Source organism: Microtus oregoni, unplaced genomic scaffold (genome assembly GCF_018167655.1).
Source record: "Microtus oregoni isolate MIOR12 unplaced genomic scaffold, Mior012 000021F_ref0000039, whole genome shotgun sequence".
Taxonomy (NCBI): Eukaryota; Metazoa; Chordata; class Mammalia; order Rodentia; family Cricetidae; genus Microtus; species Microtus oregoni.
In genome coordinates, this window is record NW_024543080.1 from 849,906 (window position 1) to 875,838 (window position 25,933).

General features: G+C 44.1%; 1 protein-coding gene across 2 annotated transcripts; it reads right to left on the reverse strand.

Moving 5' to 3' along the window:
* Positions 1–16: 16 nt before the first annotated feature.
* LOC121460890 (40S ribosomal protein S25-like) lies at positions 17–25,933 on the reverse strand. Of its 2 annotated transcripts, XM_041671562.1 has the most exons (6): positions 25,798–25,933; positions 20,648–20,718; positions 17,509–17,605; positions 15,524–15,625; positions 10,037–10,192; positions 17–174 (listed from the first exon to the last, which is right to left on the reverse strand). In XM_041671562.1, the coding sequence occupies exons 1-6, from the start codon at positions 25,873–25,875 to the stop codon at positions 40–42; spliced, it is 639 nt and encodes a 212-aa protein (XP_041527496.1). In that variant the 5' UTR covers positions 25,876–25,933; the 3' UTR covers positions 17–39. The 2 variants fall into 2 exon arrangements, with proteins under 2 accessions (XP_041527496.1, XP_041527497.1); XM_041671563.1 differs by lacking the exons at positions 17–174; positions 10,037–10,192; positions 15,524–15,625; positions 17,509–17,605; positions 20,648–20,718 and adding an exon at positions 20,994–21,426 and having other exon boundaries at positions 25,798–25,911.

Genomic DNA, 25,933 nt, shown 5'->3' on the forward strand with positions numbered 1-25,933 from the left:
TTAGTCCTGGGAGGGAGGGAGGGAGGGAGGGAGGGAGGGTCAAGTGGGTATCACGTGTGTGCTTAAAAGAATGACAATGACCAAGAGGAGGACTGTGAGCGTGGTGATGACAATCTTGAAGCACTTCCACCATGTTCTTTTGGGAGTCTTTCTTGACTTTTCAAATTCTTCAGCCTGAAATAGAAGTAAACACAAACTTAGAGTTTTCTCTCCATGTCTGAATTTAATGGCACACTCAAATACTTAATGAAGGCTAATTTGATAGTTGCATTTTAACTAATTCCAAAAGCAGTCATGAGGACCAGGGATTTATAAAGTGGAACACCATGGCTCTAGGTGCCTGTGTTGAGCTGTGACAATATTCACACTGGAACCTTCAGCGAGTTTTTTTCATCTTCCTTTTCCTCATGTTTTTACTGAAAGGATTCCTCATAACCCAGTTTAGACTTTTTGTTCTAGACACCTTGCTCTCAACTGTTTTTAAAGATTCTTTTGTCTGTGTGTGGCATTGAATTCCCTGGAGCGGAAGTAACAGGCGCTGGAACCCACCGGAAGAGCTGCAAACACTTGTAACTGCTGAGCCGTCTTCCCAGCACCCGTGTTCTCATTTCTTTGTTGTTCAGTTACTCAGTAAGTAATGTCATTTGATGCTAGGTAGGAGAAAGCATTATGGCGTAACTTGCCTGTTTGGCTGCATTCTCTGTGTAGGACAATGCATGGCGCACAGTAGGCTAAATATTTGATGGACAGTTTAAGTGGCGACAATAACACCTGCTGTGAAGCGCCACAGACTGAAGATCACTGAGAAGAAGGTGATCCTCACGCACATCTAAGATGACCGCCCTATGAGAATATTGTTATTTACTTGTGATTTTCATAATTAGATATTGTTAGGATTTGAACCTGCCATGTCCTTTACAGACTCGTGTTTTGAACAGTTGTTCCTCAGCTAGTTGGGCTATTTTGGAAGCTTGGGGGTGGCACTAGCTTTTGGGACGCTGGTAGAGGTGAGCTTTTGAAGATCATACCGAGCCTCGGCTATGATGGCTGAAAGACACCCTGTGGGTGCTGAGAGTTAAACTCTTGGTCCTGAAGAGCAGCCAGTGGTCTTAACTACTGAGCCATCGCTCTAGCCCTGGTCTCACATTGCTTTTTAGTTATTCTTTTATGTAGCACAGTTAATAAAGCCCAGAGACAGATATTGGGGTTCAATCTGAAGGTCAGAAAAGCAAAGCAGCCAGCCACTGGCTTTTACCTCTACCTCAGTCTGAAATGGTGATCCTGCCTCTAGGAATCTCAGCATGAGACTGTGTGGGAGCTGTCTCCTCCCATTTTATAATCCTCTAATGCTGGGATTACGGGCGTGCACTGGTTTCTATGTCAAACTAGTGTGGTTACTGGGATTAAAGGTGTGTGTCACCACTGCCTGGTCTGTAAGCCTGGCCAGGGTGACTGTTTTACTCCCTGATCTTCAGGCAAGCTTGATTTATGAAAGTACAAATGAAATGTCTCTACACTTTCAGATTTATTGTATTTGTGTCCGTGCTTTGTGTGTATGTGGTACACACATGTGCCTGGAGTCCTCCGTAGTCAGCGTATGTAGTACACACATGTGCCTGGAGTCCTCAGTAGTCAGCGTATTTTATACTAGAGTCCGAGGAACACCTGGAGGGAAACATTTAACCTGTCCAAAAATGTGTGATCTAGATTTACTTATCTGTAGGAAAAGCTGACTTTTGTTAAAACGTCAAATAAGGGATTAGGGAGCTGGCTCGGTGATAAAGTGACTGTTCAGCAGTCAGGGTACTAGCACGCATGTCAGAGCTGGGTGGGCAGCCCCTGTCTCAACACTAACACTGGGGCCGTGGGGACAGGCTGCTCCTTAGAGCTTGCTGACCAGCTAGCCCAACCAAAAAGTAAGCTCTTGGTTCAGTGAGAGAGCTTGTCTCAAGAAAATAAGGTGGAGGGCTGGAGAGATGGCTCAGTGGTTAAGAGCATTGCCTGCTCTTCCAAAGGTCCTGAGTTCAATTCCCAGCAACCACATGGTGGCTCACAACCATCTGTAATGAGGTCTGGTGCCCTTTTCTGGCCTGCAGACATACACACAGACAGAATATTGTATACATAACAAATAAATATTTAAAAAAAAAAGAAAATAAGGTGGAGGGCAGTGGAGGAAGATGGGTGGTGTCTACGTCCGGCCTCTCCATGCCCTCTCTTGCCACGTGCACCTGCACATGTGTGCTAAGAGTGGTTGCTGGCATATGCTTTTAATCCTAGCACTCAGGCGTCAGGCAGAAGGAACTCAGTTTAAAACCATTCTGGTTCCAAGTCAGCTAAGGCCACACAATGAGACTCTGTCTAAAAAAGAAAAAAAACAAAAAAACAAAAAAAAAAAACAACTTCTAAAAGGATTTTTGCATTGTATTTGTGTGTGTGAACATTTTGCCTGTTTGTCAATGCTTTGTTCCTGGGAGTGGAGTCACAACTGCTCTTACATGCCAAACCATTTCTTCAGCCCCTCAAATATCTTTTTGTTTTTTGAGACAGGGTTTCTCTTGTGTAACAGCCCTGGCTGTTTGGAACTCCCTTTGTAGACCAGGCTGAGATCCTCCTGCCTCTGCCTCTTGAGTGCTGGGATTAAAGGTGTGCACCACCATGCCCAGGCTTAAATATATATATTTCTAAAAGACCAATGTAATCTTTACAGAAAAACAAGATAGAAAAGAGACAAAACTAGTGTAGGCAGCAAGACCGAACATTGTGAGAACCAGTCTGTGATCCAGCTGGTGTCGTAAAGCATGGCAGCATGCGTGTGCATGCCTGTAAGCACTGCCCTTGGGAGGCCGAGGCAGAAGAGTGAGCGCGAAATCAGACGGAGCTCCTGTCTAAGCAGCCGCTGCAGTAAAATTCTCTGTTTTTCTCAGCTGCTTCTATTCCACCTGCTTAAAAAAGAGGGCACTTTTTTCTCCAGTGAAAATGTAATGTATACATGAGCTTGGGGTTTGTAAGGTAAGACAGTGAGGTAAAATAAAATCTCTGGGGTATTTTTTTTTTTGCCAATATTTTCTGTGATTTAGGTGCCACCTCAATTGCCATAGGATAGACGAACTATCATCTATTAAGCAAATAGCTCCATTGATATGGTGGATTAAGTTTCCTTGCAATCTTTCCAAGTAATATCACCTAGAAATGCTAGATAAAATAAGCTTAATTAGATGGCTGGCTTTGGGAGAAAGCATGCGAAGAGCTGGGCCTGGGGAGCAGTGAGAACCTGCTAGTGCTGCCCCTTCCACTCAGTCAAAGCACCGAGGTTCCCGGGGCTTACTTTCTCACCTCATCTTCAGGGTTTTAGGAGTTTTAACATCTCACAAATGTATCCAGAATCCAACTACTTCTCACCAACAATGCTGCACTCAATATTCACTGCAAGTGACCAACTTCAAGTAGGTTTTTGTTTACTTCAAGTAACCAAAAAAGTGGTCATTTTTAAGAAAACATATTTCTGAAACTTGGGCTTCTCATCTGTCATACTCCATCTACGTGGACTATTTCCTCAGGGTTTCTTTCGCTGCGCTCGTCAAGACTTAGCCTCTGATGTTTCCCATTCACAGCGCGGGGGCCTTCCCATCACCCACAGCTGTTGCTGGCAAGAGACCTCCAGTCACAGAGGAGGTCTCCGGCTCCTCACTGACATGTGCACACGTGTGTGTATACATACATACACATAGACACACGGGAGACTAGGTTTTACCAGTCAGGGAAGAGTAAAGCTGTGCTCCTACTCCGGGACTGAAGGGGCTGATAAGCAAAGATGTCTTTTCTGCTCACTGTTGAACAGATTGTCCACATAGAGATTCTCATGCTTGAGGCAAGGTCAGTCACAGGAGGCACAAAGCCTGGACTGCCCAGCTGCTCACAGAAAGTCACTTTTGACTTTGATGTCTGCGGAGGGAAAGCACTGGAAGCTCAGGCATGTAGCTACATTGGCTACAGGTTCTCCAATCCTAAAGGTGAGGTAGTGCGGGCTGGATTGATGGCTCAGTGGTTAGGAGCACTCCTTGCATAGGCCCCACGTTTGAATCCCAGCACCCCTATGAGACAGCATGCAAGTGCCTGTGAACTCCAGGGTTGTCTGACCCTTCTTCTGGCCTCCGTGGGCACTTGCACTCGTGCGGACACTGCACACATAACAGTTAAAAACACCATTTTTTAAAAGACAAGCTGTAGTCATTACAAAACTCTAAAAGCGTGGACCCAATGTGCAGATGACACGGAGACCCACGTCTGTGAGAGCTTTGTACTCCATGTGCCTCCTGACTCTGTGCCTGCACAAGAAAAGGATGGAACAGACCGGCATCGTGCTTTGTGGGCACCGGTTGTAGTTAGCAGGGCCCATCCATCTGCCCTCTTCTGGTCTTCAATTCCCACCTCTGTTTCTCTAGGCTGAGCTCCCTCTACCTAGACCTTGGGTCCCTTCTGTTGGCCTTTTGCTGCTTCATCAGCTCCTTTTCCTGTGCTGGTATTTGTATTCCTCTTTAAGTAAGTCTGTACTCATTTAAGATATACCTCTTTGGGGAGCATTGAAAGGTGGGACACAATGTTGACTTTCTGGCCCAAACAACAGAAAAAGTTTGAAGGCCAATGAATTAAAAATGCACATTAAAAGTCTACCTTGTGGGGCTGGAGAGATGGCTCAGTGCTTAAGAGCACTGACTGCTCTTTCAGAGGATCTGGGTTCAAGTCCTACACCCACATGGCAGCTCACAACTCCCAAGATTTGACATCCTCAAAAAGTCTATCCTGCTTCAAAAACAATGTGATTCTAAACACAAAGAATTTGAACAGTGATTTATGTAATCTTGACACACAAAAGGGTAGCAAGCCTACAAGAAGGCATGTGACACCATTGCCATTAAGGAAATTTGAAATAATAACACAAGACATCATAGTCACTCTGGTAGTAGCAGCGGTCATGATAGGAGGCCAATGCTGAGGGGGTGAGATGATTCCGGTACCGTGGGAAATGGTTCAGCAGTCCCTCAGGTAGTTAAACAACGACCACGTGATCTAGCAATTGGACTCCCATGGATATGGAAAAATGATTTGGGAGATAAGTGTAGTGGTGCATCCCTTTAATCCCAGCACTCTGGAGACAGACAAGCCAGCAGATCTCTGTGAGTTTGTGGCCAGCCAAGCCTACACAGTGACTTTCAGGACAACTACGGCTACATAGAGACCTTGCATTAAAAAGATGATTTGAGGACTGTTTTCAATTCTGAACATAGTTCTATAAAGAAATGAACCCATGGAGTCAGCTGGATGGTTCAGAACGTGAAGGCGTCTGCCACCAAGTCTGAACACAGAATTTGATCCCCAGACCCCATATGGTAGACGGAAAAAAGTGTCTTCCATAAAGGTACAGTGGTGTTACACATGCATGCACACAACACACGACAAGTGTATTAAAAAATGTATTACTTAAACTTAGTAGTCATTATCCACAATAGAGGATGTGATGTCATATGACTATAGTTCTAGCAGTTGGGAGGCCGAGTCAGGAAGAATGTTGAGCATGAGGCTAGCATAAGCGACACGGTGAGACAATGTCTTGAAAAGCCAAGAACTGCATCTATGGTGTAGTGGTAAAGTCTGGCATATGCGAGGCCTTCACTTTGCCTCCAGCACCACAAAGCAAAACGACACCTACAAAGCCCCAAATGTTTATGAATTTCACTGATGGACAAACAAACTGTGGTATATGGAATGTAAAGATAATGGAATATTTTTCTGTGGGAGTAAAGAAGTTACTCATGCTTCAACATCAATAGAGCTCAAGTCTGCAACACTCCGGTGAAAGAAGACAAGTGGAAAAGTTTGTATGTGATCCAGGTTATATGGGATGTGGACAACAGGTGAGCCGGGAGAACACAGTCTGTGACCCGGGTTTATGGGATGTGGACAACAGGTGAACCGGGAGAATGCAGTCGCCTGTGGTCTGGGTAGTGACTATTTGGTGAGGTTTCCTTTTAGGGGAGGAGAAAATGTTTTGGAACTAGACAGAAGTGAGGGTACACAGCACTCTAAATGCACTGTCATTTTCCTGTACACTTTCAAAGTGCTAATTTTATACCAAGTGCATTTTACCTTCGTTTGAAAATGATATTCTGGACACTGGAGACATGCTTCAGTGGTTAGGAGCATTTGGGTGTCCCACAATCATGGGGGGCTCTCACCACCCATGTCCAACACACCCCTGTAACTTCAGCTCTGTGAGGATTGGGGTGGGGATAGGATGACTGGGGCCTGCTGGCTTCTAGCCTACCTGAGAAAAAGTGAGCCCCAGGTGCAGAGAGAGACCCTACCTCAAAGGACTAGGGAGAGAGGTGACAGAGGAAGACAGTTGGTGGCCTCTTCTGGCTTCTTTGTGTGCACAAACGTATACATACACATACAGATAACTAATTAGAAGAATTCCAACCTGTGATAAATATCTCATTAAGTATGTAGGCTTCAAGTAGAGCACTCAAACCATTTGCTCTTAGCTAGTTACAGTCACAAAAGGGTGGGAATGAGCCGAGCAGTGGCCACATATGCCTTTAATCCCAGCACTTGGGAGGCAGAGGCAGGTGGATCTCTGTGAGTTCAAGGCCTGCCTGGTCTACAAGAGCTAGTTCCAGGACAGGCTCAAAGTTATAGAGAAACCCTGTCTCAAAAAACAACAAACAATCAAAAAAGGATAGAAATGAATAATAAACCTACCCATGGTATGTTGAAATAGGAGCGGTGGGGCTGCGTCCCCGGCACCCGGCCGCCCACGTGGCTAGCTCTAGCTTATGCCCCAAAATAATTACAGGGAAACTGTATTCTTTTAAACACTGCTTGGCCCATTTCTATCTAGCCTCTTCTAGGCTAACTCTCGCACCTGGACTAGCCCATTTCTAATAATCTGCTGTAGCCCACGAGCTGGCTTACCAGGAATGATCATAACCTGCGTCTGCCTGGAGTGGGAGAATCATGGCGACTCACTGACTCAGCTTCTTTCTCCCAGCATTCTGTTCTGTTTACTCCTCCCACCTATGTTTTAACCTATGAGGGCCAAGCAGTTTCTTTATTGCTTAACCAATGAAATCAACAGATTGATATATGACACTCCCACATCAATGGTAGACCAAATAGATATATGTGTGTGTGCATCTATAAATATTTTGTTTGTTTGTTTTCAAGACAGGGTTTCTCTGTAGCTTTTTGGAGCCCGTCCTGGAACTTGAGCTATAGACCAGGCTGGCCTCGAAATCACAAAGATCCACTTGCCTCTGCCTTCCGAGTGCTGGGATTAAAGGTGTGTGCAGTTATGTATACAACATTCTGCCTCCATGTATGCCTGCATGCCAGAAGAGGGCATCTCATTATAGATGGTTGTGAGCCACCATGTGGTTGCTGAGAATTGAACTCAGGACTTCTAGAAGAGCAGGCTGTGCTCTTAACCACTGAGCCATCTCTCCAGCCCCTTGTTTTTTTGTTTTTTCTTTTTTTTTTCTTTTTTTTTTTTGAGACAGGGGCTCTCTATAGAACCTTGGCTGTCCTTGAATTCACAGAGATCTACCAACCTCTGCCCCCTGAGTGCTGAAATCAAAGACATGCACCACCATGCTCAGTGTTCAAGAACATTTTGTAAAGCTAACATGATAAAAACAATATTCAGACCACTGTCCTAGAAAGATTTTGTCAAGCTGGGCAATGGTGGCACACACCTTTAATCCTAGCACTTGGGAGGCAGAGGCAGGTGGATCTTTGTGAGTTTGAGGCTAGCCTGGTCTACAAGAGCTAGTTCCAGGACAGGCTCCCCTGTCTCAACTCCCACCCGCCCCTCAAAAAAACCAAAAAAAAAAAAAAAAGAAGAAAGAAAGAAAGAAAGATTTTGTCCAAAGGTAAGGTATATATTTCTAGGAGTATTTAACACAGTAGTGCTCACAGTGCAGAAAGCTCCGAATGGGGAAGCACGAAAGACAAGGGGTGGCACGAATGTGGGAGGAAGCTCCCGGGGTGGAGGCATCAAGGGAGGGGAGGATGGGGAAGAGAAGCACCGATAGGCACAAAGCTTGTTTAAAAAATGCTGTAATAAAGCCCAATTCTTTGTAAGCTAATAAAAAGATAGAATCAAGACAACAAAGGACAAGAAGTAATGGCATTTTAGAAGAGGGTAAATGGATCTATTTCAGAAGGAGGATTGAACTACAAGACCATGTTATAGAAAGGATAGGTACATTACATTTCATCAGTATAAAATAAATGTTGGGACCTATGAGATGGCTCATAGATAAGGCCTTGCTGCCAAACCTGACTACAGAGCTCAATTTTGTGTCACAGTTCAAAACTGTAGGAGCACAACACGGTGTCATGGTTTCCTGGAGCCAGCGCCAGGAAAGTCAGCGGCAAAGCGCAGCAGTGAAACCCATGCCAAAGGCTTTCCTTCCCATCTTGATTGTGGTTACCGACTCTAGTTTGTCAACGGAACTTGAAATGGAGCATTGCTATTTGTTGATGGAGGAAGGTCATTGGTTAATTAAATAAAGAAACTGCTTGCCCTTATAGGTTAGAACATAGGTGGGTGGCGTAGACATAACAGAATGCTGGGAGGAAGAGGAAGTAAGCTCAGAGGCGCCATGCTCGCCTCTCCCGGGCAGACGCGATAGCTCTGCTCTCTGAGGCAGACACGATGAAGCAAGCCGCCAGGTCAGACATGCTGAATCTTTCCCGGTAAGACCGGTGCTACACAGTTTATTAGAGATGGGTTGATCGGGATATCAGAATTAGCCAGTAAGGACTAGAGCTAATGGGCCAAGCAGTATTTGAATGAATACAGTTTGTGTGTTGTTATTTCGGGGTATAAGCTAGCCAGGCGGCCGGGGTGCTGGGGACGCAGCCCCACCGCTCCTATTACTACAATTTGTAAACAGTGTCACCATGAAGGATGGAGCCACATGGCCTCTGCTGTGACTACTCAAGCTGTCATTTCAGTGTGAATGCGGCCAGAACCAAAACACAGCTCACTCGGAGGTGGAGGTGAGGCTGTCACTGTGGCTGGCATGCTGGGTTGAGAACACTCCTGGTGGCAAGTCCCTGGAAACTACAGGGTGGAGGAGAGAACCGACTCTGGCAGGTTGTCCCCACACACATCTGTGTACCGCGCATACCCACCAATAAATAAAAGTTGACAGAGGACATGGCGAGGCCCCTTGCAGAGACTCAGCACCAGTGTTGGTAGTTATCAGTGTGTGGCAAGTTTCGCTTCATTTACAATCCTTTCTCCAGTTATCCTGAAGCAAATGCTCAGATAGGATGTAATTGCAGCCATGACATTTTAGTATGAGTCTTTCTCAATGACTTTTAAAACCATTAGTACAGCATTCTTTTCACACCTGAAAGTTAGTAATAATCCCTCAATGTCATTTACTATCCAATTATTTTTTTAAAGATTCATTTATTTATTATATATACAATATTCTGTCTGTATGTATCCCTGTGGGCCAGAAGAGGGCACCAGATCTCATTACAGATGGTTATGAGCCACCATGTGGTTGCTGGGAATTGAACTCAGGACCTCTGGAAGAGCAGCCAGTGCTCTTATCCTCTGAGCCATTTCACCGGCCCCTCCAGTTGTTTTTATTTTATTTTTCCAGTTGTTTTTAAATGGTTGTTTACTTGGTGTGCATGCATGTGCATGAATGTGTGCATCTGCATGCCACAGGGCCAGTGTGAGGGATAGGACAGCTTGCTGGACTCCCACCTTTTCCTCCACTCCATGTGGAACTCAAGTGATCAGGCTTGGTAGCAAGTGCCTTCACCTGTGAGCCAGCTGGCAGCCCTGAAATTATTCCTTACTGTTTCTATTGCACTCCATTTTCTTTCCTTTTGGTTACAAAGTATTGTCTCACACTAGCCCTCTGTGTGTTTGCCTTGAGCAAGCTGTATCTAGGTCAGTAACATTGCTGGTTTGGGGCACTGGAGGTCAACATCCATGCAAATTACTTACAGTTGCCTGGGGGTCCTCTGCTCCTTCAGTGATGATGGTCACTGTTTCTTTTTCTAAAACTGTATCTATGTTTCTCAACATAATGTTTTTTACGTCAGTCACTTGACTTTTCACTGAAGACACTGTGTTGTCACTTTGATTTCTATTGTATTCCATCTACACAGAAGAAATGGAACAAAAACTTAATTTGTATTAGTGAAACACATTACTGTCAAGGGCACAACTAATTTTTATAAGGAATCAACTAAACCACAAATTGTCCTATTCTAATCTTGCAAAACAGAAAAACAGGCAAAGGGGAGAAACTCCCACCAATCCATTCAACAAACAGTGGGTGATTTTCTTTTTATTTCCCTTCCTTCCTTCCTTCCTTCCTTCCCCCTTCCTTCATTTTTTTGAGACAAGGTTTCTCTGTAGCTTTGGAGCCTATCCTGGAACTAGCTCTTGCAGACCAGGCTGGCCTTGAACTCACAGAGATCCACCTGCTTCTGCCTCCTGGAGTGTTGGGATTAAAGGCATGTGCCACCATCACCCGACTTGGGTGATTTTCTTTAAATGGTTTATTTAATCATTTTAAAACACAGACTTTACTTTTAGAAACATTTCATGCTCACTGTAAAATCCAGCTTCCTGGCACTCCCTGGCTCCTCTAGACACACCCTCTTTTACTGTCAACATCCTGCATGGTGTGGGACATTTGCCATAGCTGGTAGCCAGAGTCCAGTTTTTACCGATGGCATGGGCAGGAGGTAGGAAGTGTTGGCAGTTTTAGGTACAGGGACCTTACTTCTTGTCCATGGACAGAAGCTGGGAATGTCTTCTGATCTGGCTGGAGGACAGAAATGCCGTAAGTGCTGTGGACTTTAATCTGGTTTCTTGCTATGTTTCTCCTTTTGCCCCGCTTCCCGGAAGGTGTATGTGAAGGTATGATCGAAACTCCACTTTATTCTTTATTTTTATTTTATTCATTTATTTTTTTCAAGACAGGGTCTCTCTCTGTAGCTTTGAAGCCTATCCTGGAACTCACTTTGTAGACCAGGCTGGCCTCGAACTCACGGAGATCTGCCTTCCTCTATGCAGGGATTAAAGGAGTGTGCCACCACCGCCAGGCCAAAACTCCACTTTAGATACCTGGGATGCAGAGGTACATGGACACCTTGTGGGTGGGTCTAGACTGACCAGCTCACTCCACATACCTCAATCGAAACAAATAAGTAAATAAAAGGCGTATCAATCCCTAGACAACCACTGTCATGACGACCCAGTTGTTGGGCCCACCTTTTGTCCAGGAACACTGCTTTCTCTTGATCTCACCTTTTTCTTCTTGTGCCATCAATAGCAAACTTCTTTCTAAAACTCTCCTATTGCCCATTAAACTCTTTCTTCAAGTTTTGGAGACAAAGGACCAGAAAGGTACTGGCCTGGAGTGGTGTGGTGGCTGTTGATCACGCTGGACCCTGGCGTCCCAAGTTAGTTCCCCTGAGGTAAGGAAACCTCTGTTGCTCCCAATGACCTCCCCTTTGCTCCACATCAGTCAGTGCAGTCCCCAGTGGTGCATGTCTGGTGGGCTGGACAAACAGATACGCTATTTGAAACAATAATTGTTTCATTTTATGTGTATGTGTGCTTTGCCTGCCATGGAACTGGGGCTTGAGACAGTTGTGAGCTGTCATGTGGGTGCTGGGAACTGAACCTGCATCCTTGCAAGCATATCAAATCTTCTTAACTGTTGAGCCATTTCTCCAGCCCAATACATCATACCTGGTAGTTTTTTTTTTAATATTTATTTATTTATTTATTTATTTATTATGTATACAATATTCTGTCTGAAGGCCAGAAGAGGGGGCCAGACCTCTTTACAGATGGTTGTGAGCCACCATGTGGTTGCTGGGAATTGAACTCAGGACCTTTGGAAGAGCAGGCAATGCTCTTAACCACTGAGCCATCTCTCCAGCCCCATACCTGGTAGTCTTATGGCTAGTGAAGCCCTCTGACCTCCGTCCCCACAGTGCTCTTAGGTGCATGGTTTCTGGAGTGTCATGATTTGGACAGCAAGGAATGCAGCCTTCTCCCAGTGGCTCCTTTCATTCACTAATACGGATTTTTATGTTCTTCCATGTCATTTCTTTTCTCTCATTTCCACCAGAAATAACTTATGCAGTTTTTACCTGACATTTTCAAATAACTATGGCAACATGAACTATTCTGAAACAAGACTTCAGACAATCCTTGCTGACTTGGCGTAGGAGTTTTGGGCAGTCCAGTCTGTAGCTGATATGACATTGCATAGCTTCGTTATTGTCCTTAATCTTCATGTAACCCAATGCCCCAGCTTCTTTCCTATTCAGGGGACATCCTAACACATTAACAGTTGAACCTCACACCCTCCTTTGTCTGGCAGCCACGTTCCCCATCTTCCCTGCCATTTCATAGCTAAGTGTGTGGCTTGCTTTCTTCCCTCTAGCGTGTTGGCTGTCACTCTGCCCTCAGGACAGACAGGTCCCTGGGCAGAGTGACTCCTGTTCCCACATAGATGTCACTGCTGCTAGCATTACTTGAGGCAGGCTTACCACATTTATAAACTGAGGAATATCTTTTTTTCTTTTTTGTCTTTGTTTTGAATTTTATTTTTTAATTACTGTTTTGGGCTAGCATACGAAGTTGGGCTCCATCATAACATCTTCATAAATGTGTCATTAAACTCTGTTATTATTTGTCCCTTCCCCACCTCCAGCTGGGTCTCCATCTCAACTCCTCCCATGAGTCCCTTTCTAATCTGCTTTCCTGTTACCACATGTATCTAATTGTCCTCCAGGAGCCTTTTCCATTAAGACATTTTCCTCCCCCTTTAAAGTTCCCTTTCTAGTGTCATGATCTACACACACACACACACACACACACACACACACACACACGTCATTTATTTGTGATGATTTTTCAAGTTTTAAACTACATTTTGTTTGTTTGTATGAGAGTATGCACCACAGCACATGTGGAGGTCAAAGGGAAACTTGGAGGAGTTGGTTCTTCCCTTCCACTGTGTAAGTGCTGGGGGCTGAATGTGGGTCTTCAGACTTGCTGGCAGGTGTCTTTATCTGCTTAGCCACCTCACTGAGATCCCATTTTTCAGTGTGAGCATACAGATATAAACTTTCTTCTTAGAATTGCCTCAGAGTTTGGCTTACTGGCCAAGTGCTTGTAGGCACACACAAGCCCCAACACTGATAAATAAATAAAATTTAAAAATATTTTAAAACTGTCTGAGCTATGTCTCAAAGATTCTGGTAATTATAATTTCATTTTGATTTTTTCTAAGAATTTAAAGACTTCCTTTATGATTTATTCAATGATTATTCAAGAGTGTATTGTTCAATATCCATGTCTTTGTGTTGTTTTCTTTTCCTTATTGATGTCCAGATGGCGCTGTGATGGGAAAGATGTGAGAGTACGTCCTTTTCCTTTGAGACAGGGTTTCTCTGTGTATCTGTGGTGCAGTCACCATAGAGTCTGAGGTCTCTGTCAGTGTTTAGTTTGGATGATGTATCTAGAGATAAAAGTGGGTAATAAAGTCACTATTATTATATTATGTCTATTAATATTTACTTCATTAAATTGGGACTGCTAACATTTTGTGCGTATATAATTCTTATATCTTCTGAAGATGAATTGATCTCTTTATTAATATGCAGTGATCTTCTCTCTTCTGGTTAATTTTGGTCTGAAGTCTGCTCTATCTGATGAAAGCTATGCTAGCTTTTCTTCAATTTCCGTTTGCTTGACAGATTGTTTTCTACCTACTGCCTCTCGGTCTGTGAGGGTCTTTACCGGTATTTCCTAGAGGCCACAGAGAACTGGACTAGTGCGGGAGGTCCTTCTGTCTATTTGTTGTTTTTATTGGTTAATGAATAAAGAAACTGCCTTGGCCTGTTGATAGGGCAGAACTTAGGTAGGCGGGGGAAACTGGACTGAATGCTGGGAGAAGGAAGGCAGAGAGGGGGACGCCATGGAGCCACCAGAGTCAGACATGCTGAAACTTTGCTGGTAAGCCACTGCCACGTGGCAATATACAGATTACTAGAAATGGGTTAAACAAAGATGTAAGAGTTAGCCAATAAGAAGTTAGAGCTACTGGGCCAAGCAGTGTTTTAATTAATATAGTTTCTGTGTGGTTATTTTGGTTCTGGGCGGCTGGAATGAACAAGCAGGCTCCCTCCAACAGTTGGATCTAGTTTTTTTCTTTAAAGATTTATTTACTATGTTCTGTCTATACAGTGTTCTATCTGCATGCATGCCTGCCAGAAGAAGGCATCAGATCTCATTATAGATGGCTGTGAGTCACCATGTGGCTGCTGGGAATTGAACTCAAGACTTGGAAGAATAGGTAGTGATCTTAACCTCTGAGCCATCTGTCTAGCCCCTGGACCTAGTTTTAAAATCTAGTTAGGCAGTCTAAACAGAGGCAATTTACATTAACGGTCATCACTGAGAGATGCTTACTAATTCCTATGGTGACATTATTTGTTGCTGCTACTGCTCCTCCTCTTCCTCTTCTTCCTCCTCTTCTTCCTTCTCTCCTTCCCATCCTCCTTCTTCTTTTCTTCTATTGTGTAACTATTTCAAGTGTGTGGTTTGGTGGCCTCGGTGCATTTACTGTTATGTAATGAAAATCACTGTTCATATGTAGATTTCTCATTTGTCCTGAACTGAACATACATATATGTCAACGTCAACTAACATCCGCTCCCCTTTCTCCATCCTGTGAGGTTACACTCCACTTTCTATTTCAAGCGATTTAACTATTCTTGGTATCTCATGTAAATGCAATTATAGAGTATTTGCCCTTTAGTAACATTTTATTTCACAAACACGGAGAAGTTTTAAAATTTTAATTTGATAGTATTTAATAATTATATAAAACATTCACATGGTTAAAAGGTCAAGTTTAGACACAGGTTTTTTTTTTTTTTAAGATTTATTTATTTTATGTATATGAGTGCTCTCTCTGCATGTACAACTTTATGCCAGAAGAGGGCACCAGATCCCATATAGATGGTTGTCTGCCACCATGTGGTTGCTGGGACTAGAACTCAGGTCCTCTAGAAGAACAGCCAGTGCTTTTAACTGCTAAGCCTTCTCTCCAGCCTTCAACACAGGTTTGACACAGGGAGACCTTGTTTCTCTCTCTGATGGCTCAACCCTTCTTTCCCTAGTCCCATCCAGGCATCCATTTATGCATTTCTGGTTTATCCTCTTACTTTTAAACTAAAATAAGCAAATACGTATATTTGTATTTATTTGCTGTTTCTGAAATGGCTGAGTATAAGAATGCTGAATTCCCCGGCAGCATGACACTTGTTTCCTGCTGCTCTGCGGAAACCCCGGTGTGAACCTCTGCACCCTACAGACAGTTCTCACCCTTCCCTCCCACTCTTAGGACCAGCTCGTCAGTAGCACTGATGAGCTTAGGATATAAGTTGAGGTACGTACCATGTGCTGTGCTAGTATTTGTTGAAAATCTGTAGCAGGTGCATTTGAAGGGAAAAAACGTTCTTGTGACATCAGAGGATTTCTCGTAAAAATATCACTAACCTGGAGAAATTAATGGAATATGTAACCTGCATGGCTAATGCCAAGTGGAGGACAACAGAGTCAATGTTCATTCGAAGCAAAACATGGCAGAAACATGAGCTGTTTGGTGGCAGGGCATCCTTTCCACTTTAAGACATGGTAATTATGAACATTGTGTATGGCTCAGGCTTATCTAAGGTTCTAGGACAAACCAGAGACTCGAACAGTTTGACTGCAGGTATTCCCTTCTTCCATTGGTATCCAAGGACACGGAAAGGGGAAACCTTTGACATTTTCCAAGTGGTGCTATCATTGTTTTTCTCCTGCCCTTGTCTTCAAAATTGACTCAGAAATCACAAAATGGTGCCAAGTGCCATTCCTTTTCTATCAAATGTTAGTTATAAGAAGTTTCAGCACCTCAAAAAGAATCCTGACAACTGTTTGCACTTAACAGTGTACTCTCAGAAGTACTGGTAAAAACAACCTGCTTAGCAGTTTCTTGTCACCTGGTGTTCAGAAGGGCAGTAAAATTGGGACGTTTTGTAAAGGACAGAGAGAAAAAAATTAGGGGTATTCAGTTCAATGACTAAAATGCTTTACTCTCTGAACTCCAGCGTTTATCAATACAGAGAGAATTACCCTTTACTTTACATACAGTGACCATGGGAGCTGTCTCAATGTTATTTGTGCTCCGAACAGATGAAATGTGTGCATGATTCATAAGAGTGACGGGACAAGAACTATTAGTAACCGTGGAGGAACTAAAGGAGTCAATGTTTTTATTAAAATATTTATCTTGTTTATATATTTGGTAATATATAAATTTGAAGATTGGGAACATTTACTTTTAAAAATAAGAAACAGGGATTAGAGAGATGGGTCAGCACTTAAGAACACTTGCTACTCTTGCAGAGGAGCCAGGTTTAGTTCCTAGCACCCACATGGTGGCTCACAGCCATCTGCAATTACCACTCCAGGGGATCTGGTGCCCTCTTCTGACCTCCATGGGGATGGCACACATGTGGTGCACGTATATACAATCAGGCAAAAGACTGACACACATAAAATAAAAATAAATAAAAAATAAAAATAAGAAGCGTCCATAGAAATTCCCAGGACAATGGCTTAGCTTATGTCTTTAGACTGCCTTTTCTGAAGTCTCTTATTGACTGACCTCAGCCTTGGAGCAACAGGGGATATCTGAGGCAATTAGCCTCTCAGAAATGGATAAAGTCTCACTTTACCGTAGTTGGTATTTGCTAGCAGTTCTGTTAAAATTTTCCCTAGAGATAATATATCTTTATTTAAAAACAACTTTCTTGTGGGTAATGGGCTGGGGGGTCTAGGAGTGGCTGGAGGGTGGGAAGTGTGGATGAAATACACTGCCTGCATATATGAAATGAAAACCAAAGTTGATATTTATTTCATTTAGCTCCTATAATTATTTATATACTATAACACAAGTATCTTTAGAGTATTATTCTAAAAAATTTTGGCCACTGACATCCCTATGAATATAGTTATTTGTGAGTTATATGTGCTATTTCTTTTTTCTAATAATTTTATTACTATAATAACATTCAAAATTTCCTCTTCCTCCCCTCCTCCCACTTCCCTCCTGCTCCCCTACTCACCCTCCTCCTCTCCCCTTTCAGTCCTAAGAGAGGGCAGGGTACCTGCCCTGTGGGAAGTCCAAGGCCCTCCCCTCTCCATCCAGGCTGTTTAATTTTTTTTCTTGAGATTGAAAATAAAATGACTGTAAGGAGAGGTTCTAATGGATTTCAGTGGAGGGTCTTTGTGACACTATTTCTGAGTTCAGGGCTTTAAGGAACCAGGAGACATCAAGTCTCTAAGTCAGTACAGCAGCTTAAAATATCAGCACAGCAGTACAGACAGTTACTTACTTTTTTAAGAAATGCAGATGGTGCCATAGTATCCAAGTCATTGTCTGTAGCACATAAATAAGTGATTCCATCAATAAAGAGAGTATGGTAGACATAGCTTTGAAAAGAATGCATCTATTTATAATACTGAAGAAGTTAAGTACAACACACCGAATTACTTGTTTGTCATTTACGAGCTGTCACTGTGGTATAAAAACTATATACTAATTTACATGTAACTTTTGCTCTTTTAGATAGGACTTTGATAAGTAGTCCAGGCTGACTTCCCACTTGCTCTGCTGCCTATGTTGGCCTCAAATCTTTGACAGTGCTGTTTCCCGAATGCTTGGGTTATAGGCATGTACTATTATACCTGGAAAGACAAGTAACAAGCAGAAATACTGTGCCCACTGACTTTACTCTCTGTACATTTTTAGGTAGACATAGTTTTGCGTTTCCTGGATTTCCATCACGATGGGTTGGAATTTTAAGCTGTGAACTAATAGTGCCAAGTAGTCTAGAGGACAGGACAGCTGGGGAGAGGAGAGCCAAACTTGTCACAGTTGGCTAAAGCACACTTTGCCCGGACAGCACCAGCTCCTAGGCTGCAGCCATGCTCTGGGGGAGCACCTCCATGACTCTGCTTGGTGCCTAGACCCAGACTTTTGAATAAAGAATCTCCAGATGGCTAATGGGCAGCGGATCTGGCCAAATATTAAAGTGGGGATACACGTGTTATGAGAAAATCAAGAAACAGCCCGTATGAATAAATGTGTCACCCAGGGTAGCCCTCACTCTCCATGCTCCCACCCTCTCTTCCAGTGCTGGGATTTCAGGCATGAGCTGCCATATCTGGTTTATGTTTAATGGTTTTGGAAGAATCTGCTTCACAGGTGTGCTTTAAATATTGTGACACCCAATGTGAGAAGAGATATTTTAAATTTATGCTTAGAATATTGTGAATAACACCTGGAGGCTATTTTTAACATTTACAAATGCAAATACTTGGTATCTAGGATGTATGTTGCCTGACACAAGACCGTTAAATCCCGCTTGCACATGCTACAATGATACAAGTATGGATGCTTTTGCTCCTTACATAATACATTCTTAAAGGAGCATTTCTTTGAGGAAGAAAAAGAAAAACAAAAGGAAATTACAAACCCAAACCTCGTTCAAAGTGCTTACCTACCTAGAGGGAGGAAGAGAGAAGTGGGTAGAAAAACAGGGACAAGAATTAGACTCTGAAAGGAAACTTGTTTTGTGGATTTCACTTTGAAAGCACACTTATGTTACTCAGTGAGGGCTTTTAAAGGCACAATCATTAGAAATGAAACAAAATGAGAAGAATGACTTTGTATTGCATAGCCCAGATAAAGATGACGGTGGGCTGGTTCCTATTAGGAAGGGAAAAGAACATGATTTGCGGGGAGATTGGATGTAGATACAGGAGAGACAAGAATCAGAGATACAAGTTTTAGGTACTAGGAACTGACTGCGGATGGTTGCTAACATCTCAAACGGAAATGTAATAAGTCAGTATACACCATCGAGCACTAATGGTCTTGCTGAAGATGGAGCCTCTGGAACCAGCTGCCTGGAGCCTGGTGATCTCTGTGTGAGCAGTCAGCAAACCTAGACTATGGGAAACTGTAAATTCTTTAACATTAATCTGAAAGGAAAGGGATGGAAGGAGCTTAAATGAAACTGGAAGCAGGCAGGACTGGCCTGTCACAGAGGGTGCATTTTTGGGGTACAGAGGCAGTGAAGAAACTGTGACCCTGACAGAAGTAGAAACAATGGCTGGTATTCAGGGAGGGAGGAGGGAGTGGATGGGACCAAACACACAATGGGGGAGGTACTGCTTTTTAGGCATGGGTAGCTACTTCAAAAATTATATATATATATATATATATAAACAAAACAATGTAATATATACATTACATTGTATATATGTGTATATATAATATAATATATACATATATGTGTATATATATATATGTATTGTTGTTGTTGAACATAGATTTTGCTAAGTTACCCATGTTGGTCTGGAACTCCTGGGCTTAGGTCAAGAACTTGTGCCTCAGCCTCCTGAGCAGCTGGGACCACAAGTGCCACCTGGTCTGAATTTGTTCTTTGTAACTGTGTAGGGGTATATTGCTTGTATTTAATAAATAAATTTTGCCTGAAGACCAGAGGCAAAGCTAAAGCCACTAGAGGTCAGGTAATGGTGACACACATCTTTAATCCCAGGATTTGGGAGACAGAGGCAGATGGATCTCTATGGGTTCAAGGCCCCCCCTGGGCTACACAAGACTAATACAGAAGCAAATCCAGGTGGTGGTGGCAACACTTTTGATCCCAGTACTGGGGAGTCACATGCCTTTAATCCCAGCACTAGAGGCCTAGTGTGCCGTCACTCAGCCTTGGTAGAGGGAAGACTTCTCTAGTGGCTTGGTTGCTTTGTTTTTCTGGTTTTTGGGTTGAACCCCAAATTCTGTCTCTGGATTTTTATTATTTGTGTTACATACTTCTTTTTTTGAACAGGTTAAAATAAACTCATTAAAAAATATTGAAAGACTGATCAAGTGGCCCACACCAGTAATTCTAGCACTTGGGAGGTTGAGGCATAACAGTTGCCATGAGTTCAAGGCTAGCCTGGGCTACCCTGTCTCAAACAACAACAACAACAACAACAACATCAACAGCAACAAGTGACTTAAAATAACAAATGCTCTTGACTCACCCGCTTGTGTCTTAACTACAGTTTCATACTGGTTTAGAATATATATAATATCCCAAGTAAAACTTAATGATGGTGGCTATCTTATTGACATTACTAAATATATTTTAAAGTAGAAGTTTCTTTTGTTCGGGCAAATGAAATGTTATAGGTACACCAAAACCACCTGAGCCCTCTTTCAGCTCCACCTCCAGTTAGGACTCTGCGGATGCCGTGATGTCGCCCTCCCCTCCCTCTACACAGGTAGCAGGTACCCTGAATTCGGCAGTTATCATTCCATTGGTGATGTTCTGCTTTCCCCCTTCCTGTGAGGCCAGGCAATCGTGTGTACGGTTGCTAGTCTCCTCACGTCATCATTAGAACCATTAGCTGGAATCATAGCTGTTAAGAGAAGACTCATGATAGGGTGTTCCTTACCTTCCTATTTGGATTATGGTCGCGGGTTCGGCTTTCAGAAGCACCTGTCTAAGCACCTTTGCCGCTGCTTCCTAGGAAAAAGGCAACCTTTATTTTATGGAGGACTCTAGTCAGTATTTTTCTTCTAAAATTACCAATGTTCTGGTTGGCTTATTAAGAAAAACCCTCTTCCTAAGAGAATTAATTGATATGACTCATGAGTGATAAGAGGCAAGATGCCATGAAATATGTGTATTTCATGTGCAAAATATGTTATATGTACATATATAAGTATGTGCATAATAGGCTGCATTAGATAATCAAATATTTTTTTTGATTTAATAAAGTTTTATTTTTCCAAACGTACAGCTGATTGAACCTGTTCAGGCATCTTCACCAGCAGCTGGGGCATCTCCACCCTTTGTGTTTCTGGTGTAAATTACTTGGGCTCTGTGCTTTGAAACCAGCTTGATAAGCCCTTTACTAAGGAGCTCCTGAAGAGCTGCCCTGGCCAAGGAACCGCGAATCTTCAGTCTCTCAGAGACCACGGCTGGAGTAATAAGTTTATAGTTGGGCACTTCCTTACAGAGTTTGTCATATGTAGCCTTGTCAAACAGGACTAGATTGTTGAGCTTGTCCCGAACTTTGCCTTTGGACCACTTCTTCTTTTTGGCCTTGCCACCGGACTTATTTACTGGGTCTTTGTCTTTTTTGGCCGACTTTCCGGCATCTTTCTTCTTCTTGTCATCCTTGGGCGTTGTGATGAAGCTCGGAGAGTGGTGACAACCACTGCAGCCTCCCTAAGATGTCGGGGGAAAACTAGATAATCATATCTTTACAGAAAGATCTTAGGTTTGGCTTTAAGGCTAGGAAACAGTAGCCAATCAAGTATTGTGTCTTTTTCCCCAACCTCAGAGCTGAGGACAGAACCCAGGGCGTAGGCAAGTGCTCTGTCACTGAGCTAAATCCCCAATCCCTCAAGTAGCTTTCCAATGTCAGTTACTGAGAAAAACTACATGTGAAATGTTTTGAGGCTGGAGAGATGGCTCAATTGTTAAGCGTACTCATGCACACAAGAGAAACCGAATTCAGATCTCAACATTCATGTAAGAAGCCAGGAATGATCCTAGGTATGCCCATATGGGTGCTGGGGGACAAAAGAGGGAGAAAGGGGGATCCTTATGGATCACTGAAATAATGTGAACTCCAAGTTCAGGGAGAGACCCCTCCTCAAAAAGTAGAAGGTGCAATGATAGGATATTTGATGCCTTCCTCTGGCTTCTGAGCACGTACACAGAAGCATATACATCTCATACATACATTTGCACACACTCTTAAGTTGCATGTGCATGTGTGCATTTGTGTGTATGTGACTATCACAGCATGTATGTCAGAGACACACGTGAGCTTCTGGGGATGCTCCTGTCTCTGTCTCCCATCTCTGCACAGTGATTACAGATGTTCTCAAGTTGTGTGTATGGCTTCTGCTTGAGTTCTGGGGATCTGAAGTCGGGTGTTTGCACTTACATAGCAAGTGCTTTTATCCCCGCAGCCATCTCCTCGGTCCCAAACTCTGTCTCTTACTCTCTGAATACACTTAGCAAACTTCTATTCGCAAAGTTAATAATTCCCTCAATACCAAACAACTATTTATTATCTGTGTGCATCTGTGGGGTGCATCCTGTTGCTCTGAGTGGCTCTCATGTGGAGTGCAGAGGGCAGCTTTTGGGAGCTGGTTCTCTCCTTCTACCTTAGGTGGGCTCCAGGGGTTGAACTCAGGTCATTGGGCTTGCTAGCAAGTGCCATTACTCACTGAGCCATCTCGGCAGCCCTATTCATCGCTCTTTAAAAACTAGTATTTGCCAAGAAATCTTGCAGCTGCCTATTCCTTATAAGGGTGGTTCCTCGGGGGAAAGCTTAAGGTACTATAATTGCGCTGAACACCTTAGAGCGCATGAAGTGGAATCCCATGCTTTTACTTTAGAAGCATGAGAGGATCTGAAAGTTACCCGGGCAGCCCTAGAGAGCCGCACTCCTAATTAACTTTCTCATTTCCTACAAACTAACACTTAAAATAGAAACTTTTATGGATGAGTAAAGCCTATTCATGGTAGAAAGTAATTGCTACTGCCTGAGATGTCAAGGAGTCGTTTTCTAGGACAGAATTTCCTAAGACACCTGAAAAGTTAAAGGAATATAGCCTTTTCTGTTGTTTTACTATTAGCAATAAAACACACCTCTCTAGCTCCCCTCAGGTGTTTCTTTTGCACAATATAAACTATGATATCACAACAAGACCGAAAACAAATGACCCCATGAGACCGAGCATGTGACAAAGGGGGCTCTTGTGTTTGGAAGTTCATATGCTGCAGAGCCGCTGAGTGGCCTGGGTCGGTTTCCTTCAGGGAGGAATGAAGACTGAGCACATGACTTCCAGAATCCAGTCTAACCTCAGAGTCCCACAACAGTGGTTGGTTAGCTTCTGTGATTAAGTTTGCTACTATTTTTTTCAAATAGTGTGTGTGTGTGTGTGTGAGAGAGAGAGAGAGAGAGAGAGAGAGAGAGAGAGAGAGAGAGAATATCTTTGGCACTGAGGGAAGCCATGATATCATTTCCTCCCTCTAATTGTAACTGTCTCTTGAATCTCTGGGCTGTAGTTTGCCTTCTGTGGTTAGCTGTGGGCACAGCAGGCACAGCAGGCATTCCGCACCTGTAATTTACAAATCCTGGATTGCGGGGTGCCCCCTCTTCTGTGTTCTCACCTCCTATGTGCTTAAAAAGAGAGGCCTTATGACACTCCTGACAGCTCTCTCCTCTTAACAAGGCGTGTTGAGGACTCACTGTTTGTTAGGCTTTGGATTCGACTGGGGAGACAGAGATGAAACATTCTCTGTCCTGAAGTTTGATGGCAGAGACAGCAAAGGAAAGAAGATTCCAGTTCAGCTTCGTTGTTTGGCAGAAAGACTCCAGTTAGTCTAGGCACAGAGTCATGGGAAAAGGGAGAAAACTCCCAAAGAACAGATGAGATTATACTGCCCCAAAGTGGAGAAAAGTGGTCTCCAGGAAGAGGGGCAAGAAGTGGTGAGAAAGCGGCATGAAGTTTAAGGTAGCAGAGGACAGGGCAATTGCATAAAGGAAGGAGAGAGCAGGGGGGGGGGGGGGGGGAGCCCAGCCATTCAGGAGGGCCTGACTGCCCATGGGAGGAGTGCTTGCTTTATTCTGAATGCAGTCGGCGCTGCCAAATATGGTGAGCGGGAGGGTGGCCCAACTGCAGGTATTTGGGGGAACAATCACCTGAGCAGCACTGTGGAAGCAGCCTTTGAGGAAGACAAGTCAACAGGCATTTCTGTAAGCTTGGTAAGAAGTAATTAAGGCTGGAATGAAGATATGGTTCAGAGAGAGGGAGAGAGAGAGAGAGAGAGAGAGAGAGAGCGCATAGAGGTGCCAGATGAACAGATGTGAAGACAAAAAAACGGGAGAAGATGGAGGGCAACTCCCAGTCCCCACCTGAGTGTCTCAGGAGGGAAACTCAACAAGACTGGAAGCATATGAAGAAACACCTGCAGAAGGGAGATTTAGTTTTGTTTGACTTCTGTTATGAGGCCATCTGACTCCGAAAGGATGTAACTGAAGTGGAAAGGCGCCATTGGTGTCTGTGTGACGCTAAGAAGGAGTCCCAGTATGTTAGGGACTGGCAAAGGGACGAACTCTAGGAGGAGGCTGAGCGAATACCCCACACCCACACCCCCTCCTTCCTCTCAGAGCAAGAGGGTGCTGCTCTGGCCAAGCTCATGTCTTGTTGGCCAGTTGTGCCCCTTCAGGCCTTGTTCCACCAATGGCCTTGACCCGTCTTATACTTATTCTTTCTGTAAGGTCACATAGGTGGGAATGTCTCCATATAAACAACTGAGGACCCACCCTCCTGGGTCATGCTTCTTCCAGTTTCTACTCTCCTCCATTTCCTATATAAATTTCAGACAAAAGGGTCTCCCCATCCTAAGTTCCTCTTTTCCTATCAGCTGGCCCGAAGCAGTCTGGCCTCAGTATGACCCTCAGACGTCTCTCTGTTGTCTAACCCAGTGGCAGTCACCCACCTCTTCGCGCTCTGAGGATTCTCTTTTCCCTTCTCTCATTGCGCACCTTCCGGGCAGCCTGACACACGACTCTCATTTCCGGTGCCAGACCCAGACTTTCGGGTACTAGACTAACACATCCATGACCTCCTGAACCCATTCTGGCTTCCAGAAATGAGGCAGAAAAATAAACATATACGATGTGTTGAATTTTTAACAAGCAACACGATTTGGCATGTTGTCGCCTTCCTTCTGCATTGCCTTTGAGTCCCCTAGTCCTATCCTTCTCTATGTACCCTCTGCTGTTCAGCGCTGCCAAAGAAAGACGCAAGAATCGTCCTGTGCACAGTTACAGCCCTCATTCCACATATTCAGTCAAGTGTCAACGCTAGAGGGCATTTACCAGGTTTCTTCCGGACCTGCCACACTTCTACACCCGTACCTTGAGTGCCTTAGCTCAGAACCTTAGAGTCGATTTATAGACTATAACCATATCATCTTCATGGGTTGTGTCTATCTCCAGCCAAACACTTTTTACCCTCTGGGAAAACTGTATGGATCTAAGGTCCAGATACAATACATACAATATTAGATGACATCTGGCAAGTTATAGGGGAACTGTGTGTGTGTGTGCTGGGACTAAACTCATCCTCCCATACTATGGGCAAGTGCTCTAACATTGCATTACTCTTTGTGCTGTCTCTTTTTTTTTTTTTTTTTTTGAGCGCGTCTATGAAGTCCACGCTGACCTCAAATTCATGGCCCTCACCACCCTGAGTACTGGGATGCCAAGCTGCGCTGTCGGGGTGGCCCTCTCTTTCATGACGCTGGGCTTGTGCAACTACTACGTAGTCACTAAGTGTGTGCTGAACTGCCGGTTATTTCTGGGCAGAGGGAAAATCTAAGAGTTGGGTCACGTTGGAGATGGCTAGAAATCACCGCCAGGCGCCCGCGTGCAGGACCAGGCCTAACCCCTGGGCGGCGCACGCGCGGCTCCCGCCGAGGAGTCAGCGCTGGGGCGGGGGCGGGGCCTCCGACCCCAGAGTCCTCCGTGATCACCCCGCGTCCCGACCCTCGAGGAGCAGAACCCTCAGGTACCTGATAGGAGCCGCCGGTCAAGGCCAGCTCCGCCAGGACCGCCCGGCCATTAGCAACGCAGCTGTAGGTGATCGTCATAGCCCGCCGGCCAGTGAGAGACCGGGCTCGCGGGTTCTAACCGTTCGCCGCAGCCCGG

Bases quoted from the DNA above. Each gene is read 5' to 3' on its own strand.
- LOC121460890 (XM_041671562.1), bottom strand. From the start codon at position 25,875: ATGACGATCACCTACAGCTGCGTTGCTAATGGCCGGGCGGTCCTGGCG. The intron at 17,606-20,647 runs GTAAGGAACACC...TTCTTTTCAAAG, and splicing joins ACCATAATCCAAATAGGAAG to CTATGTCTACCATACTCTCT. The intron at 10,193-15,523 runs GTACGTACCTCA...TCTTCTGTGTAG, and splicing joins AAATACTAGCACAGCACATG to ATGGAATACAATAGAAATCA.